The sequence below is a fragment of the Pocillopora damicornis genome, chromosome 4 (genome assembly GCF_964200805.1).
Source record: "Pocillopora damicornis chromosome 4, jaPocDami1.2, whole genome shotgun sequence".
Taxonomy (NCBI): domain Eukaryota; kingdom Metazoa; phylum Cnidaria; class Anthozoa; order Scleractinia; family Pocilloporidae; genus Pocillopora; species Pocillopora damicornis.
In genome coordinates, this window is record NC_142673.1 from 3,067,241 (window position 1) to 3,082,751 (window position 15,511).

The 15,511-nt window shown below is 38.7% G+C and overlaps 2 protein-coding genes across 6 annotated transcripts in view; both read right to left on the reverse strand.

The window, feature by feature from the left end:
* LOC113665306 (uncharacterized) overlaps positions 1-3,185 on the reverse strand; it is a 5,834-nt gene extending 2,649 nt beyond the window's left edge. The window contains exons 1-3 of one of the 4 annotated variants that reach the window (XM_027180982.2): positions 2,966-3,185; positions 858-907; positions 1-313 (exon numbers count right to left, since the gene is read on the reverse strand). The exon at positions 1-313 is cut by the window's left edge and continues 52 nt beyond it. In XM_027180982.2, the coding sequence (XP_027036783.2) occupies positions 1-313; positions 858-900 (356 nt within the window). In that variant the 5' untranslated portion in view covers positions 901-907; positions 2,966-3,185. Of the gene's footprint in view, positions 314-857; positions 908-1,142; positions 1,376-2,407; positions 2,801-2,965 lie in introns of those variants that run through there. The other 3 variants (XM_027180980.2, XM_027180981.2, XM_089203506.1) reach the window with 3 other exon arrangements.
* Positions 3,186-3,842: 657 nt separating this feature from the next.
* On the reverse strand, positions 3,843-15,437 carry LOC113665249 (uncharacterized). 2 transcript variants are annotated; one of them, XM_089203504.1, is made up of 16 exons: positions 15,308-15,437; positions 14,645-14,731; positions 14,279-14,395; positions 10,248-12,202; positions 9,641-9,784; positions 9,030-9,296; positions 8,216-8,491; positions 7,869-8,075; positions 7,406-7,490; positions 7,226-7,287; positions 6,993-7,127; positions 6,578-6,709; positions 5,980-6,137; positions 5,487-5,652; positions 4,718-4,759; positions 3,843-4,455 (listed from the first exon to the last, which is right to left on the reverse strand). In XM_089203504.1, exons 3-16 carry the CDS (start codon positions 14,376-14,378, stop codon positions 4,441-4,443), a joined length of 3,744 nt encoding a protein of 1,247 aa, XP_089059630.1. In that variant the 5' UTR covers positions 14,379-14,395; positions 14,645-14,731; positions 15,308-15,437; the 3' UTR covers positions 3,843-4,440. The 2 variants fall into 2 exon arrangements, with proteins under 2 accessions (XP_089059630.1, XP_089059629.1); XM_089203503.1 differs by having other exon boundaries at positions 14,645-14,736; positions 15,308-15,436.
* Positions 15,438-15,511: the final 74 nt, after the last annotated feature.

Sequence of the window (15,511 nt, forward strand, 5' to 3'; positions counted from 1 at the left end):
TCATAAAGTGTCTTGTAAGCAAGAATCGTACGATTCCTATCCACGTCTGAATAACTAAGATCTTTTTCACTCTTTGAGATGAAAAAGTACAGTATAGCCTTTTCAGTGCTTCTGCCACCACTGCAGTAGGTTTCCTCGTTCATGAAACGAATACTTTTTTCACTGACTTTTCGCAGCTTGAGTCCTTTAAATTCGTAAAGTTCACCAGAAAGTTTTTTTGCAAAAATTGGGAGAAGATCACATAGTCGTGTCCATAACATTTCCCATGTCACCTGGATAAAAATGCTGGGATCTTCTTCCGCCGAAAAACACGCTGCAGAAAAAAGAAAGATATTAAGAAGATGTTATGACAATAACAACTGTATCATCAGTTAACCACCACCAACAACAGCAACGACTGACGGAAACGGTTTGTTATCATGTTGCGTGACAAATAGGGCGTGGTGATTTTGACATAAATGTAAGCTGAACCAATAGATAAGAATCGACAAAGACCGGAAATTCCTGTGTGACCAAATTTAAGACCATAGCTAATATAAGAATAGGATCTAGTAGAATTACGTGTGAGACAGAGTTGTACTTGATGCGATCGAATAGTGCCTTTGAGAATGAAATACTGCTAAAACGTTTTGTGAATTTTAGAGATCACTTAAGGAAAGGGGACGTTCTCCAAAGAACAATAACAGCAGCTCTAGCAACGAAATCATCATTTCTGTACATGACTCTAACAAAAGTTTTGACCTAATTGCGGCTGTTTCGTTCCCTGATACGACATAAACAAATGAAAATAAACAAAGGAAAAAAAATATGTGGAAATAGAGAAACACAATTGTAAATAATAAAGTTCGTTAACATACCGAAGACGCCGATAAATACCAGGAGCAGTAATGCAGGTCTCATCGTAAACCTGTTTATTGAAAAAAAATCGATTCACTGATAAGAAAATATAATTTACCGGAAACTTAGTATACCCTTGTCCAGTTTTAGGAAACGGTATAAGTGATGGATCTAGGCGGCGGACCCAGGGATTCCGGAACCTCCTTCCCATCAGATCAGACGTATGTTTTTCAGCTACTTGGCTATCACCAAAAATTCTTGCAACGACAGGATCGCATGCTTTAACACAGTATGAAGTATTTAACATCAATTTCTAGCAGTATTTCTCAGCTTGTTCAGGCTTAAGCGTGAAAAAAATCGTTTTTTGATAATTGAAAATTCCCCGATCCGCTCCGTTTGGCATTTATGTTGCTGCCAACTCTCAGCCAAATGTAGTCACCGACTGTCAATGAAATTGTGGAGAAACAGAACAATGCAAACTGCTCATATATGACCACTTGTTTGTAAATAATATTTGAGGTAGCATAGCGTAAGGATTAAAAAAAATAATAACAATAATTCCGATCAATAATTTGGATATGACCTCGAGATTCCTATCGGTAGTTGATAAGGACGAGGCCTGAATCTTATCACCCATAGAAATCGAAAGCGAATGATCTAATTAGAGGGTTTTAAATATAATGTACTAGAAGTTCAAAATTTTTAAAACAACAAGACAGGCTCCTGTTTTTGTTTTATTTTGCTTACAACCACACACAATGTGGTTATATTCATCATGTTATAGCTATCGAGTTGCGAAGCCAATCAGATTGCAGAATTTATTAGAAAATAGTAGGGGTTTCTACCAATGGATGATGGATGTTTAGATTGGTTTAAAATAATCAAAACAATTACTCTAACACAGATTTGCGTGATCACGAGTTTGTCGGCCTCTATAGAAGTAAAGCACAGTAATATTCAAAGTTTTTTCCCGACTTATGACCTTCGCACGAAAAAATTCATTTGGCTGGTTGCGTTGCATAAGATGAAATGGGGCGGGCATAATTATAGAAGTAAACACCGCCTGACGGTTTTCTCTCTCACGTGCAGTGACGCCAAACAGCTGAGAGGAAGTCCAATTATTTCAAGAATGTTGGATATCTATTCCATAAGCTTGCTTCCTTTCTAATAAGATAAGCTGAATTTCAGTAAAAATTGATCCAAATTCTTCTCTGATTACTTTCTACCACAAAAGTTCATCGGAGCACAAGAATCTATTTCAAAATATCTCTACGATATCCTCGGTTCCTATTCAACGAATTGAATTTAGTGTTTTGTTTCTCGTTGGCTAGGCAGTTCTTTGACCCCAAAATTATAAGCTTAGAGATCCAACAGATTTAGAATCTAATCATAACAAGTAAAAGTGCTTTAAACAGCTCACGGAGGAGATATATAGAGCCAATAGAGGCGTAATTAAGCTTAACACAAAATTGTCTCGTAGAATACATTCGATGACAAGCGCACTCGCAATTTGCTGAGGGGACGCACAGCTCGTGCAAGACCACCGCAGCTTGAGTGAACGTCAACTGACCTTGCCTCTTGCACGTTGGCGGCGATTCCTTTGATTTGTTTCTAGAATTATTAAGGTGCTGCTTATCGACTCAATAGAGATCCTGAGCTTGCTAAAGTCGCGTAGGAAGGAGCATACTATTACCTTTGTTTGTGTAAGCCACTCGCGTAGTCACTGTTTGCGAGAAATCGGTATGCTTGGGATGAAATAAGCAACAGAAAAGTCTTCTGAACTCTCGACCCGACGCGCAACACTAAACGTGCTAGGAATTAAGTGATTTGACAGGCATGTCAGAAAAGTAAACATCGATATTGATTTTTTTAATCCTTGGTTATGGCCTGCAAGTTTGGCATTGTCCCACATGAATGCGAAGTTAAACAGTAGGTGTGTTCAGCAATGTCATTTTGCTAATTTAATCAAGTTAAACATGTGATCCACTGATTTGTTGAACACAAGCGTAATCAGATCGTTCTTCGACGGGTTATCTCTCTTCCAAGTAAATGCTCGAAATAAAGCGAAAACAAAGCTGCACTGTGCTAATTTGATCGGTCTTGAATGGTAATATCTCTCTCTACTCACCATAAAGAAGAACTCAAGTTATCCTTGACATTGTTCTTGGAGTAGTACGCGTATTGAAATAAAACGTGTGAAACGTGTGCTCACAATAGTTTGAGTGTTACTAAGTTAGGGTTTTAGAGGCTGAACTCTAATTACATTCTGAAAGCTGTTTATATAAAAAAAACAACCAATAAAGACCGCAAATACGCAGTGGACATTGCGTATAAAAGCTGATAGAGACGATACCTCCTTTTTTTGTATGTTTTTTTTATGGCGGCTCCGTAAGGTAATTACATTCTGAAAGCTGTTTATACAACAAACAACCAATAAAGACCGCAAATACGCAGTAGACGGGAAAACCCGCAAACCGCACTCCTCATTGTCGCTGCTGCTGTAACGATGTTAAAGTCACGTAATTTAAATAAGAAAGAACTGGATTCTAAGCAAGATACAGTTTTTGTTGCCTTGCCGGATCCGGACCTTGAAATATGTAGGAGTGTAGTATAACCTCTCCTTACAGCGGGTACTCAAAACCAATTAGTTCAAGGCATGCTGATCCATTCCTGACCAACTCCGTATCGAACTTCGAACCAGCCACACCCCCCACTCCCCCGTCATTTTGAAAACGAGAGGTGTGTATTAGCATGTAAGGGTAGGGTGTGTGTGTGTGAGAGAGAGTGGAGGGGGGAGGGCAAGTCGAAAATTGTCTTGATTACATCGGAAAGGGGGAGGCATAAGTAAAAAAAAAATTTAAAAAAAAACTATCACAAAAACACAAACAAACAATCTCGTGGTTGGGCTCCTTTCGCACGAAGGTTCGACGATTAATGCTCCTCTAGCGGACAGAACGTCGTGAGATATTAAATATGTCGCAGATGAGACTGACTGCTACCGGCAGTTTTTAACATGTTTTGTAGCCTTTTAATTGGCTGTATGAACAAAACAGGAAATATCCGTATTTAGTTGACCACAGTCTTTTACCATTAAGGGCAGCAAAGCCTAACTATAAAATTGCGTAAGCTCTTGAAAAATAGATAAGTATTAAAAAAATATAATATCTATTGTGCGGCCAACTTCCTCTGAGTGTGACAGACTCATAACAAGTTTCTGTCACGGGCACACGATAAAGTATAATTAAGTTATCATAACAAGGGCAGATTGGCCATGAACTCAACTTTAAGATGACAACTTGATTTTCGTCCAAGTTTAAGTACAAATTTGAACGTCTCCACTACTAAAAATAGCCGACGACTTGACCACGGTAACGACTACTTGCCTCCGCTCTATAATAATCTAGTATTCGATAACATTGCTCAAATAACATGCAGAACAAAATATGATGAAATTATTAACCTAATAAGTAATGTAATGATAACAAGATTTCCATAGCTGCGTTTGTGACTGAACAGTAAAGCTGTCAAAAGGGGGAATAAGTCTGACTACAAGCTCGTTTTTTTTCGGTATCATGTCAAAAATAAATCGTTTCATTCAGTTCCTCAGAGCTTTTGAGTCTGAAAGAAATAAAAATGTTAAACATGTTTAATCAAGAGATTATCAAGTTAATAAACTGAGCCGGCCAAGGCATCTAAGACTTAATTATTCTACAAGTGGGAAGTCTCGCAAGTTATATCTAGTCCAGAGGTATTTGTTCTTAGGAAGATTAAGTTAAATTCACTTTTGCACGAAAAAATTCGAAGCACAGAATTTCATCTTCCTAAGATATCTGAAGCTGTTCATAATGTTTATTCATTTCTTAAGAGACAGTGTAGTTACCTCTGCTGACTCATCATAGTTGACTGTGTACTCATACAGCGCCTGGAAACGAAATTTTAATTGGTCAAGGGTTACGGTTGTACTTTGAATACAGAAACTTCTTTCTCAGGATCTTTCCCATTTTAAGTTAATATTCGTCAAATCAATTTAGACGGCCGGACAAAGAACTGACGTCTACAGTCTACACGTGAACTGATAGACTAACAGACAAACAGACAGACGGACAGACTGAATCACTGACAGGTAGGTGTACAGAAGACATACAGATCTTAACAGATCGATCCCTATAGCCAGACGAAATTCAGCAAGGAAGGGATTTTTGACCGCATAAGGTTCCCTTGAAGACCTTCGTTCTATATTCCTCATAATAAATATAATTTACTCTTCTTTCAGACTCTTTGTTTTTCATTGTAGCCTTGTCCCCCAAGGGCGATTCTCTAAGAGAAAGCATCAGTAATCACTAAAAAGGTCACAAGCGAGCCAGTGGTTCTCACATTAACAAATAGATTCCAAGTTGCCGTGCGTCTTTCCAGTAATATATCACAGATGACGTCAAAATGTGGTAAGAACAAAAGAGTAGCACACGAGGCGCAGATCTATTACTGGAAAGACCCACGGCAACTTGGAATCTATTTGTTTTATATAATAAAGAATTAAAACATAGGGAAAAAAAGTTTTAATGATGACGTCATCTATACGTCTGTCCTCCATTAGATCATAAGTGAGAACCAATCAGAATGCGTGCATAACTGAGCTTATTATATAATACCTGGTAGATAAAGTTATAATGTTCTAGGGTACAGACGATACCATGGCGGTCCTGTCTGAGGTTTTTGGACAACTCAAACACATCAACGACTGATGTTTTACTTTCTTCGTGACTTTTAACGCCGATATCCACAGCAATATACACACCAGTAAAGCCCAGGCCATCACTGAAGGAGACGGTTGTAAATCGTTATATTAATAAGAAAAAAATAAATATTGCATGGAAGATGTTTGGGCGCTTGATGGGGCGGGAGGGGGGTCTCCTCAGGTCGCTACAAGTTGAATGCAGGTTATCCACTTGCATCCTTGCATTCATGAAAGCTATCTCCGCCCATTCGCTCCCACTGAAAAAACACAGGAGCAAAACCAGGACAAAGGATCGGAGGTACAACATGAACGGTTTTGCGTTGCTTTTAACCTTGGTAGGAAACGATACAAAAAAATAAAGAAGGAAGTTATTGTGTGCTGTTTATAACAAGCACGCGAACACCGACCTGCAATGTACAATGGTTGGAGCCTTGCTGCTTTCATATTTCTTCCTCGCTTCTCGCGTGGCAGTCACGAACCCAACAAACAGAGCCACGTTGGGCAATGCACGCTCCTTCCATGAGGTGAATTTCATGTGCGACACCTCGCGTGAGGAAGAAGGTTTCTGTAGTGGAAAGTAAAATAGAATAACAACAAAAATTTTTTTACTCTAATTCATTTGAAATTCTAAGTCAAGGCTTTGCCAGGCCACTGACCATTCGAAGAACCGTTTCATGAAGTCTCCAATAAATATAGGTGTAATATTCACATGGTGCACACCACACCATCTTCACAGAACACCACTAGCTAAAAGCGCATTTCACGCATTCTATATCTCAGCGCACGCATCAATCAAAACTTGACAAATCGCAAAGAATCAAACACAAGTGCGCAAGTGATTAACGTACTTCGCATATGTTTCTGTACACGCTAATCAGACTATCCAAAACTCATTGCAGTACGTATAACACTGGAAGACATTACAGAAGGCAAAAGTACATCAAATGATTTATCCAGCGAGAGGCTCTAAGCCTCATAAGACTCTTTATTCACAACCATAATCACCTTGCTGTCTGCAATGTTCAAAGTGGTTACAGTATAATCTGCTTTCTTCGTGATTTGCTTGACTGTAACCTCAATACCACCAAAGCTCTTTGCACTTCCTTCTCCCCTTGGTAAATAATCCATGAATTCCGCCTAACGCGTGCAGAAATAACAAAGGAAAGAACCGTAATCTCAAATGTTTAACCCTTTACACCCTTGCATCAGCATGCATATTCTCCGTTCTGTTCTTTATACATTCCTAAGGTGCTGTAAAGAAGAATTTGTTAAAAAAAACAAGAGCTTTTTAGTTGGTGATCATTTCCTTTACTCTCCTGGCCTAAATGTGTAATTTAGGGGTGGTATCGTAAGCAGAAATTAGATGCTAGTCACTCTTAGGCGCGAGACGAATTAAAACACAAAAGCAGAAGCAAAGTACCGGTTTTTCTTTCTCTTCCTCGTTTACCATGACAACCAAGCGAGACTCCTGCTCCCAAACCATTCGCCAGAAGTCTTCCACTGTCTCGTGCAAAGGATGCTGGGTAGCGATGTAACACCGCTGACCCTTGTGATCCTGTTCAGGAATGCAAAAGAGTATTATGTCATAGATCTATCATTGGTACGTGAGATCAAGCGAAAATGTAAAGAAATGTATACAACAACTGTAAATACCCTGATCCAGTTAGCATTTATGTAATCTGGGTTTGAAGATAATTTTACTCTGGTCTTAGGAGCTGAAACGGAAGTCAGTAAATGTCAATTGGTTTATCTAATCCTATTAAATGATAAAAAAAAACAAACAAACAAAAAAAAAATTACTATATTTTCTTGGTAAAGCTGGAGAATCATTACCTGGCAGTACATCAGGTGATCTGTTTTTACTCTGAGTACTAGCAGGGTAGTTCACTTCCTCTTCAGGTACGTCTTTGCTGAGGTTCTTGAAAAGACATAGGTCCGCAATATTGTTATTAGATAGATGTAAAGTATCGGGAGATGATGAAAACGGCTTAATAAGGATACATGACAAGGTTTGGATAAAAATTTTCGTTACATATACATGATTTTATGAAAGAGAAGCAATGGTTGCGTTAAAGAAATGAATGACACTAAATCTAAAATTTTTGAATCCACGAAACAATTTTTTTTTCAAATAGACTTACATACGATATCTCTCTTTAGAAAGAGCAGATTGAAAATTCTGACTGGTTTGGTGAAGCATGTTACGGCGGTAGTTCAGACTTTAAAGCAAAAATACTTCGAATTAAACTGTATTAGCAGCAGTTGTAGTTTATGGTGAACTTTGAGTACTTGTAACCTTGAATTCGGCCTCTTTCTTCTTTTCATTCCTGTTTCTTATCGCCAAAGCCACAATCCCAACGGTGCCAGTCTTATGTGTTAGCGGTATGTCCTCATCGTCAAGGGTGGAGTAAGCAGAAGAACGTCTCCTACCGGGATCTTTGAATTGAGCATCACTATGGCGTAAAGTAGCTGGGCTCGATCTCTTGGAACCTCTGCCTTGTTCCTGGTACAAATAAATCACACTTACTGTACTGATGTCAAAAATAGCGAGGTGCATCGGAGGGAAAAATTGGGCTCGTTCATCCCACAGCTGATAAAAGGCATAAATGATTATCCTCACTTAAAGATATATTTTGAACGTACCTCTCCCCCAATATTTGCCGATCCTCTACGGGAGCCCTCGGAAGCAGATGAAGCTGTATCAGAAGCCTGGCTGGTTTTTGGTTGGCTAATGCCACTGTTGTCTCCTAAAGTTTCATCGATGTCAGGAGCCGGGCTAGTGACAATGACAGGAGCTGGACCAGCTGCTGAGTTATTTAAATTACACTCATTCCCATCCCCATTGTTATTAATTGTAAGGTAAGCTGGGTTTTCGTAAGATACGACATTTTCCTTTCCACCTGCCTCCTTACCTTCTCCCTGTTGTAAAAATAACTCTGACTATTAATAAATTAGTCAGCTGATAAAAGGAATTATCAGCACTTTTTTCGGTCATTCTCTTTGAAATGGCACAGCGCTGTATAACCCGTTTAGGCAGTTCCTATCACTACTGCTAAAAGAAGCAAGTTCACCCAGCGACGTGTCTGAATGATCAGAACTCGATCTTGCACTGACTCTTTAAATCAAACTACCAAGGACCACGCACTCTGGAAAGAATTAAACTCGTGCGTACGTTCACATTTTGCTACAGGCGGAGATAGCGTCTCTCAATTAGCATTACTAAGCGACAGAGATGAATGGCCAAGAATCAGGAGAAAAATGTATCTGCTTGTATTATTTAGCTCGTGCTCACACCTGCACATCAAGAAACCATTAGTAACGAAGTATAAGTAAGATGAAGAGTTATTCATAAACATTCTTTAAAACAAAAAATGAGAAAGTTGGAACTAAATAAATTGAAACCGGCGGACGGTATAAGCTTCCTATTCAGAACCTCAAAAGATTATTTATGGTATACCTCCTTTCCTTTGCTATGAGCACCTTCGTTTCCGCCATCAGTTCCGTATTTCTCTTTCTCTTTCTCTTTCTCTTTCTTTTTCTTTTTCCCTTTGTCTTTTTTCTTCTTTTCCTTATTCGCTTTTCGCTTCTTCTTTTCATCGTCATCGTCATCATTTTTTCCCATATCACCATGTACATCTACACCATTCGCGTCAATTAACACGTGCATTGGATGCGAATCTTCCTCTTTCTGTTTTCTTCGCCTTTTTCCACCACAACAGAATAGCTGAGAAATAAAATTGTTGTGAATAGTTTGCTATTGGAGTATTAAGATTAAAAAAATCTTCCCTAGCAGATACATCCTGCTCAACAGATGGATAGGCTGTCACTGACTCGTCCACTTTTTATTATTTTTATTATTTTGCATTTCCACTCCTTCTATCCTATTCCGTTTTTATTCATTCCTATCTTAAATAAGCATCCTCCATTATGTCTCCTTTCCAAGAGTTCCTGTCTACTTCTTCAAGTTTTGCAACACAGAAAGCACACATATTTCCATAAATCTTGCCCTCGCATCAAAATGTTCATATTCCTCATTCATGAAACTGAAAATGGTGCTGATATACTCACACAACAGCATGCTATTGTCAATAAGAGAAGACCAACTGCGCATGCGACGGCGATAAGGATAATGGCCAGTAATGAAAGATCACCAGAATCGTACTTAGATTTGTGTTTGGAAGCATCCTCACCAGCCAGATCTACGTGAATAACCTAAAATTATGTGAAACACATAATACCTCAGTCTTGAAATCAAGAGGTGGTCACAGTTTCAGTGAAAAAAAAATCTCCATACCTTTAAAATTCTCAATCTGTTCCTTGATATCTGGACACTAATTCTGCCCATTAACGCTTTGAGTATATTCTTATTGTTACTAAACAACTGAAATTCAAGCTCTATACAGTGTGAGCTTTTATCGCAGATTGTGGTTTTCTTCAGCCTTATTCTTCGCTTTGTTTTATTTGTATGTCATGTTGCATTAGCTAAATTTATGCCTAGTTCACTGAGAAACAAGAGTTAGAGTCAAGGAACCATAGACAGACAGACATGCAGTAAGATCGTCAGCAACATAGACAAGGGTGTAAGCAGACGATGTTATGGACAAACAAACTAACATGGGCGTTGAAACTAGAAGGGGAAAACATTTTGTGAGTAACAAAGAAAAGTAATCTTTACCTTTCCCTCAAAATCTTGTCCAAGAGGCTTGGTATTTCCATTATCCACGAACATTTTCAGTACTTTGTAAGCCTTTAGTGTGAGACATTTGTGCAGCTTATTGGAGTCTACTTTTGATACGTAGAACCACACTTCTGCTTGCTCGTCCTTCTTGCTTGGATCCGCGCAGTTTTCCTCGACGTTGATGAAAATAATCCTGTCGGGAGATATTTTCGTACCATTCTTGTCGAACAAGTTCCAAGCTATTTTTTGTTTTAGACTGTGCTCCAGTTTGGAGCAAAACTCTCCCCAAGTGATACCCAGTCTCACTTTGACATAAAGACTCGGATCTAACACTGGTACCTCTGTGCTGGGAGAAGTCGGAAATGTTGACCCTTCTGTCACAGTGATGGCTGCTGTGGGCTCTGACGTAGGTTCAGTCTTGTGTTTATTGAGGCAGACCATTCGAATTCCCTCTCCTATTTTGGTTTGGGTTGGAGTTGGTGTAAGAGGAGTTACCCGTATTCCCCAATCATAGGTTGCTCCCTCTGCATTTCTGCCGCACTCGAGTAAGTATGGGTTAAACTGGCTACGTAATTCTGGAGCAGACGGATGTACATACACTAAAAAGGCTCCATGTATAAAGAGCTGTTTTTTAAAGCGAGACCCATTCTGACAGCTGAGTTTATCACGCAGGAAGTCAGCTTTCAGGAAGCTTTTGTATTTTTTCAATCTATTGCGTATGTAATCGTTGACGGCTTTGGAAGCATTCTCACGATTAATGTTCAGATTGCAGTCGGACATGTTAAGTCGAAACTCTACTTGAAATACTTTTTGTGTTAGTGTGCTGGGATTCACGGAGGCTTCAAATGATTTTTGTAGCACATTAGTGTTTCCAATTTTACCCGTCTCGACTTTTATCTTTAGTGGATCCAAAGGGTTCATTACTGCTCCTGGCTTATCAATGGCGACTGTCTTCATACCGATTTTAACAACTGCCGTTTTATTGTCACTCATCAAATCAACTGTGACGTATCTGTAGTCACTGTCATCCAGTTTGAAAATATCCTTGATAGCCACTTCTAGGTCCTTGATTGTCACGCTCCTATTTTCAGAAGGCTTTGTTAGATTAAAAGAAACCAAAAACTGTTTCTCCCCAGGGATGTAAGCTTGCCATTCTGGAATTAATGAAAAGTTTCTTAGTTGGCCACGCTCAACGCTCGCTTTTAAACCTTGAAGTTGCTTGTCGGGGTTATTCGAAGAAGCATCCTCTACTTGAAGGCGAAAGGTTACTATAATGACGTTACCAGGTTTTGGGCATATGACTTTCTGTAATGTCGCCGTTTCGTTCCCAGGTAACACATTTTCCACCTCATGTTTCACATTTGACGCATGAGTATCATTGCATTCCTTCTTAAGTTTAATGACAACATCAAACAAACTTCCAGAAAACAGCGTCTTTGATACATTAAAATCACCAATGGTACCGTTCTTCATTTGCCTTCTTAGGGCCGCCTTGACTTCTGTTTCTGGTTTCATTGCTGTGATGTTGAAAAACCCCAACACGCTTCCGGGTTTGAACTCGATAACATGGACAGTCGAGTTCACATTTTCAACTCTGAGTGCATCTTTTACAGCCTCGGTTACGTTAGAATCCAGGCTCTTATATTGATCGCTTGTTTTATTCAGAAATTTATCATTCCAAGTGATATCTACGAATTCAATCATCACTTGAAACGAAGTGATGTTATGACTTTCCGTGGTAGAAGTGGAGTTGACACTTGATGACATGACACTTGTTGTTAGCGCTGAGGTTATGTAGGCAGCTGTTTCCGTGGGCGAAGTGGAGTTAACCCTTGATGACATAACACTTGTTGTTAGCGTTGGGGTCATGGAGGCAACTGTTTCCGTGGGCGAAGTGGAATTAACACCCGATGACAGGACACCTGTGGTTGGAGTTAGGGTTATGGAGGCAGCTGTTAAAAAAGGAATGAAGCAATAATACTAAGTTTGTATCATTGTCTCTTTTCTTCGAGTATCATGAATTATACCCAATAATACCCAGCCTGTGCCACACTCCTGGCACAGGAGTGCGTTGAAACACAAAGGCGTGACAAGCAGTGACAAATTTGGGGCGAAGGGAAAGAGACGAGGTACCCTCCTTCGCTCTTCTTAGTTCTCCGTCATTTTTTGTCATTCGTTTTACCCCGCTTTTTCGCTCATCCCTTCAACTGATCATCCTGGAACAGGCTTAAAGTTATTTTTTAAAGTTCATTGATGGTGAATATGTTATGAGGAGAAAATAGTTGATAAAAATTACTTCATCAATAGGTTACCTTAGCAACGAGTTTACTCTTGAAACCGACCGTAGACCTAGCATTCTCAAGATTCGATTATTCAAGGGGTGTAAAACTTCCTGAATACCAAACGTATTTAAGATGGCTCTAAACATTTGTGCCATGACAAGGTCATTCCTTATTTTGTTTTTGTTTTTTTCAGTAACGTAAAGAAAGTAACCTAGCTCCTTTTGAAGTGACTAGAATTCAAGGAGGACTCGACGGATGTAGCAAAATGCGTGTTGTTGAGGTAATTATAACAAAACACACGTCACAATTTACATCATGGAGCAATTTAAACATACTTCAAAATACGTCATTGAATGCAAATATAAACATGGTCACTAAATAAAAAAAACACATAAAACTGAAAAAATCTCAGGTTCTAGAATTATCTTCAATTAGGCAAAATGATAATTCTGTTGTGGGTCTTTTAAGAGCTCTTTGGTTCAGTTGTTGTTAGAAAAGTTTAATTTTTAAAGAATTCGAGTGCGCGGGAAGAAACGCTGGGATGTCATTTTAATCTTCAAGTTATCCTTTATACCCAAATATTAAATTAAAAGTTATCAGTGACAAGCTTCAAATCTCAACGCATTTGGAAAAGAAATAAAATTTAAAATTGTCTTAAATGACATCCAATACTTGGTCTAAATACTTCAATTCTATTTGCGATTTTGCACAAGCCAGAAGCCAAACATTGGTGTCTCAAAAAAGTTTTAGCTATCTTGAAATATCGTCTGTTTCCACTGGCTTTCGAATGTTTCTGTCATAAGGCACCAAATCTCGCATTTCTTTCGAGTTTTTCACAGTCTGAGCTTTTTCCTTTTAGAGCAAAGGAGGTAGAGGAGCTCTGAGGTATCGTTGTGAGCGACAGAAGTATGTGTTGTACATGTCAAGTTTGAAACTATTGTGGTGGAGAAGTTAAAATAAGGCCAAACTCAAACCGGCAAAAGAGGAAATCGCAATATTAAAGGAACATTTCCATGTCTCTATGGTTACTTGCATTACTCTGAGTAAAACAACGGTAATGATGAAAAGTATCATTAGGATTGGTCGGTTTTCTGATTTTAAAGCAGTAGACTCAACGCTGTGGGAGTCCTCGAAACTACCATTCGCTACTGCTGCGAAAAAGCAACTGGATCAAATCAATATAAAGGGTTGAAACAACTGAAAAGAAACAAAAAAAGAGATACATTTCCAGCGTAAAGAAGTGGCACTGTTCCTTAACACCGAGTTAACAAATCAAACTCATTTTACGTGATAGTTTGAGCCGTGCAGTGCATTGCACCATACAAACCACATTCTCTAGCTAAACATGCGGCCATTGTTCAGTTGTCTATAAACATCCGCTCCTCCTAAAATCTGTAAACAGCTTTTATCATTGGGAAAGACATGACAGACAAAAAAAAAAAGAAAAAAAAAAGACAACGATGCAACGGCCTGTTATCCGGGACGTCTGAGCGTCAAAAATATAAAAATGACTTTTGAGAAGTTAGTGAAGTTTTAAAATGTTCTGAACAAAAGCTAATAAGTTTCTCTTGTCTCTGCTATTCACCTGTTGTTTATTTTCCATTGTTTTCTTTTTCTCAAGTTTACGTTAATTTACTGTTATTGTCCTGGCAACGAGAACAGAGGTAGATCTTTGGTCGCGAAAGAGTTTTAAACTAAAACTACCAAATCATTTTAACTTTCCTCCTTAAATATATTTGTACCTACTTTGAGCGTTAACCATAGTAGCAGCGGTGACAACAGAAAACACCAACTTTAATGTTGTTTCAATTGAATAGCTGGGTTGCCTCGAAAACCACACCGTCATGATGGAGAACGCGAGAGCTGGAACAGGAAAAAGTGCTTTGTTTGAGACAGAGCTTCATGTTATAGTAATGTAAGCCCTTCGGGCACTAAATATTTGAAAAACAGAGGGAATTGAAGTTTTTAATAATAAAATTGCTCATCTGAGATAACTCAGACAAGGAAAAGATTACAAAAGATTTTAATTAAAAATGACACAAGTTTACTCCAACAAAACTTAACACCAATCTTTTTTTTTTTTTGATTATAAGACGCACCGAGATATCTTACCTCGCGGCAACTTTCAAGTAGAATTCCTTTTCTTCTTCAAGAGTTCCGTTCCCTTTGCAAGCTCACGGGGTGCAAAAGCTGAAGTGCCTACACTTTTTGTCAGAGATAGTGAGTTTACTTTGCTTTAACAAAAACAATTGCCTGCATAATTAATTTACGGTGTTCTGTTTACCAAAGCAACCCTTGGTATTGTGGGCGCGATAATTGATGTGTGAAAATATTCTACTAAAAAGGTTACGGATGTTAAAACCTTTTAACGCACGGGAGACGATTTAATATTAGCCAGTTTTTCTAAACATCTAACCGAGAGATATCCGATAAGAAATAAGACTGCGTAGACTGACTGAGTGTGAAAAGTTTATATTTTTCATTTCGTTCCCTCCTACAGCCGGTTTCTCAACTTGCTCCACTTACACTCCACTCAATGGAGTCAAGTTAGTTTTTCTCTACATTAGATCTTTATACTGTTTCGGATATCTAGTTTTAGCCTGTTCGTAGCGCCTAAAAAAAAAATTAGAGGAAAGCGTACAGCACAGATGTCGTCATAATAAACCCTCATCCTTTATCGCCCCCTGCTATTATAATTACTCCCCGTTTACTAACCGGCTTACTGACAAAGGCTTTATGACTGCCTTCAAGCAAAGTTTGAAAGCAAAGTCTTACCTTATGCATGCAAGTAGATCTTTGAAGTAATTCGGCAAAATCGTAATGACTTTAAAGATTGTGACCCAATTAGAAGTCAAGTTATGTCTAGGCATGTCCAAGAAAGACCGACGTGTAGGTATCGAATGATGTTGTTTCTGTCGAGATGCCCGGCATTTGTAAATATTTGTTCCGCCGGCACGTTTTAATTGTAATTATGGCCGT

What these genes read in the sequence shown, in the direction of transcription:
- LOC113665249 (XM_089203504.1), bottom strand. Translation starts at nt 14,378, where the DNA reads ATGACGGTGTGGTTTTCGAGGCAACCCAGCTATTCAATTGAAACAACA. An exon ending in AGGAAGAGAAAGAAAAACCG is followed by an intron (nt 6,710 to 6,992) that starts GTACTTTGCTTC and finishes TGCACGCGTTAG; the next exon opens with GCGGAATTCATGGATTATTT. An exon ending in ATTATAACTTTATCTACCAG is followed by an intron (nt 4,760 to 5,486) that starts GTATTATATAAT and finishes TTTCGTTTCCAG; the next exon opens with GCGCTGTATGAGTACACAGT.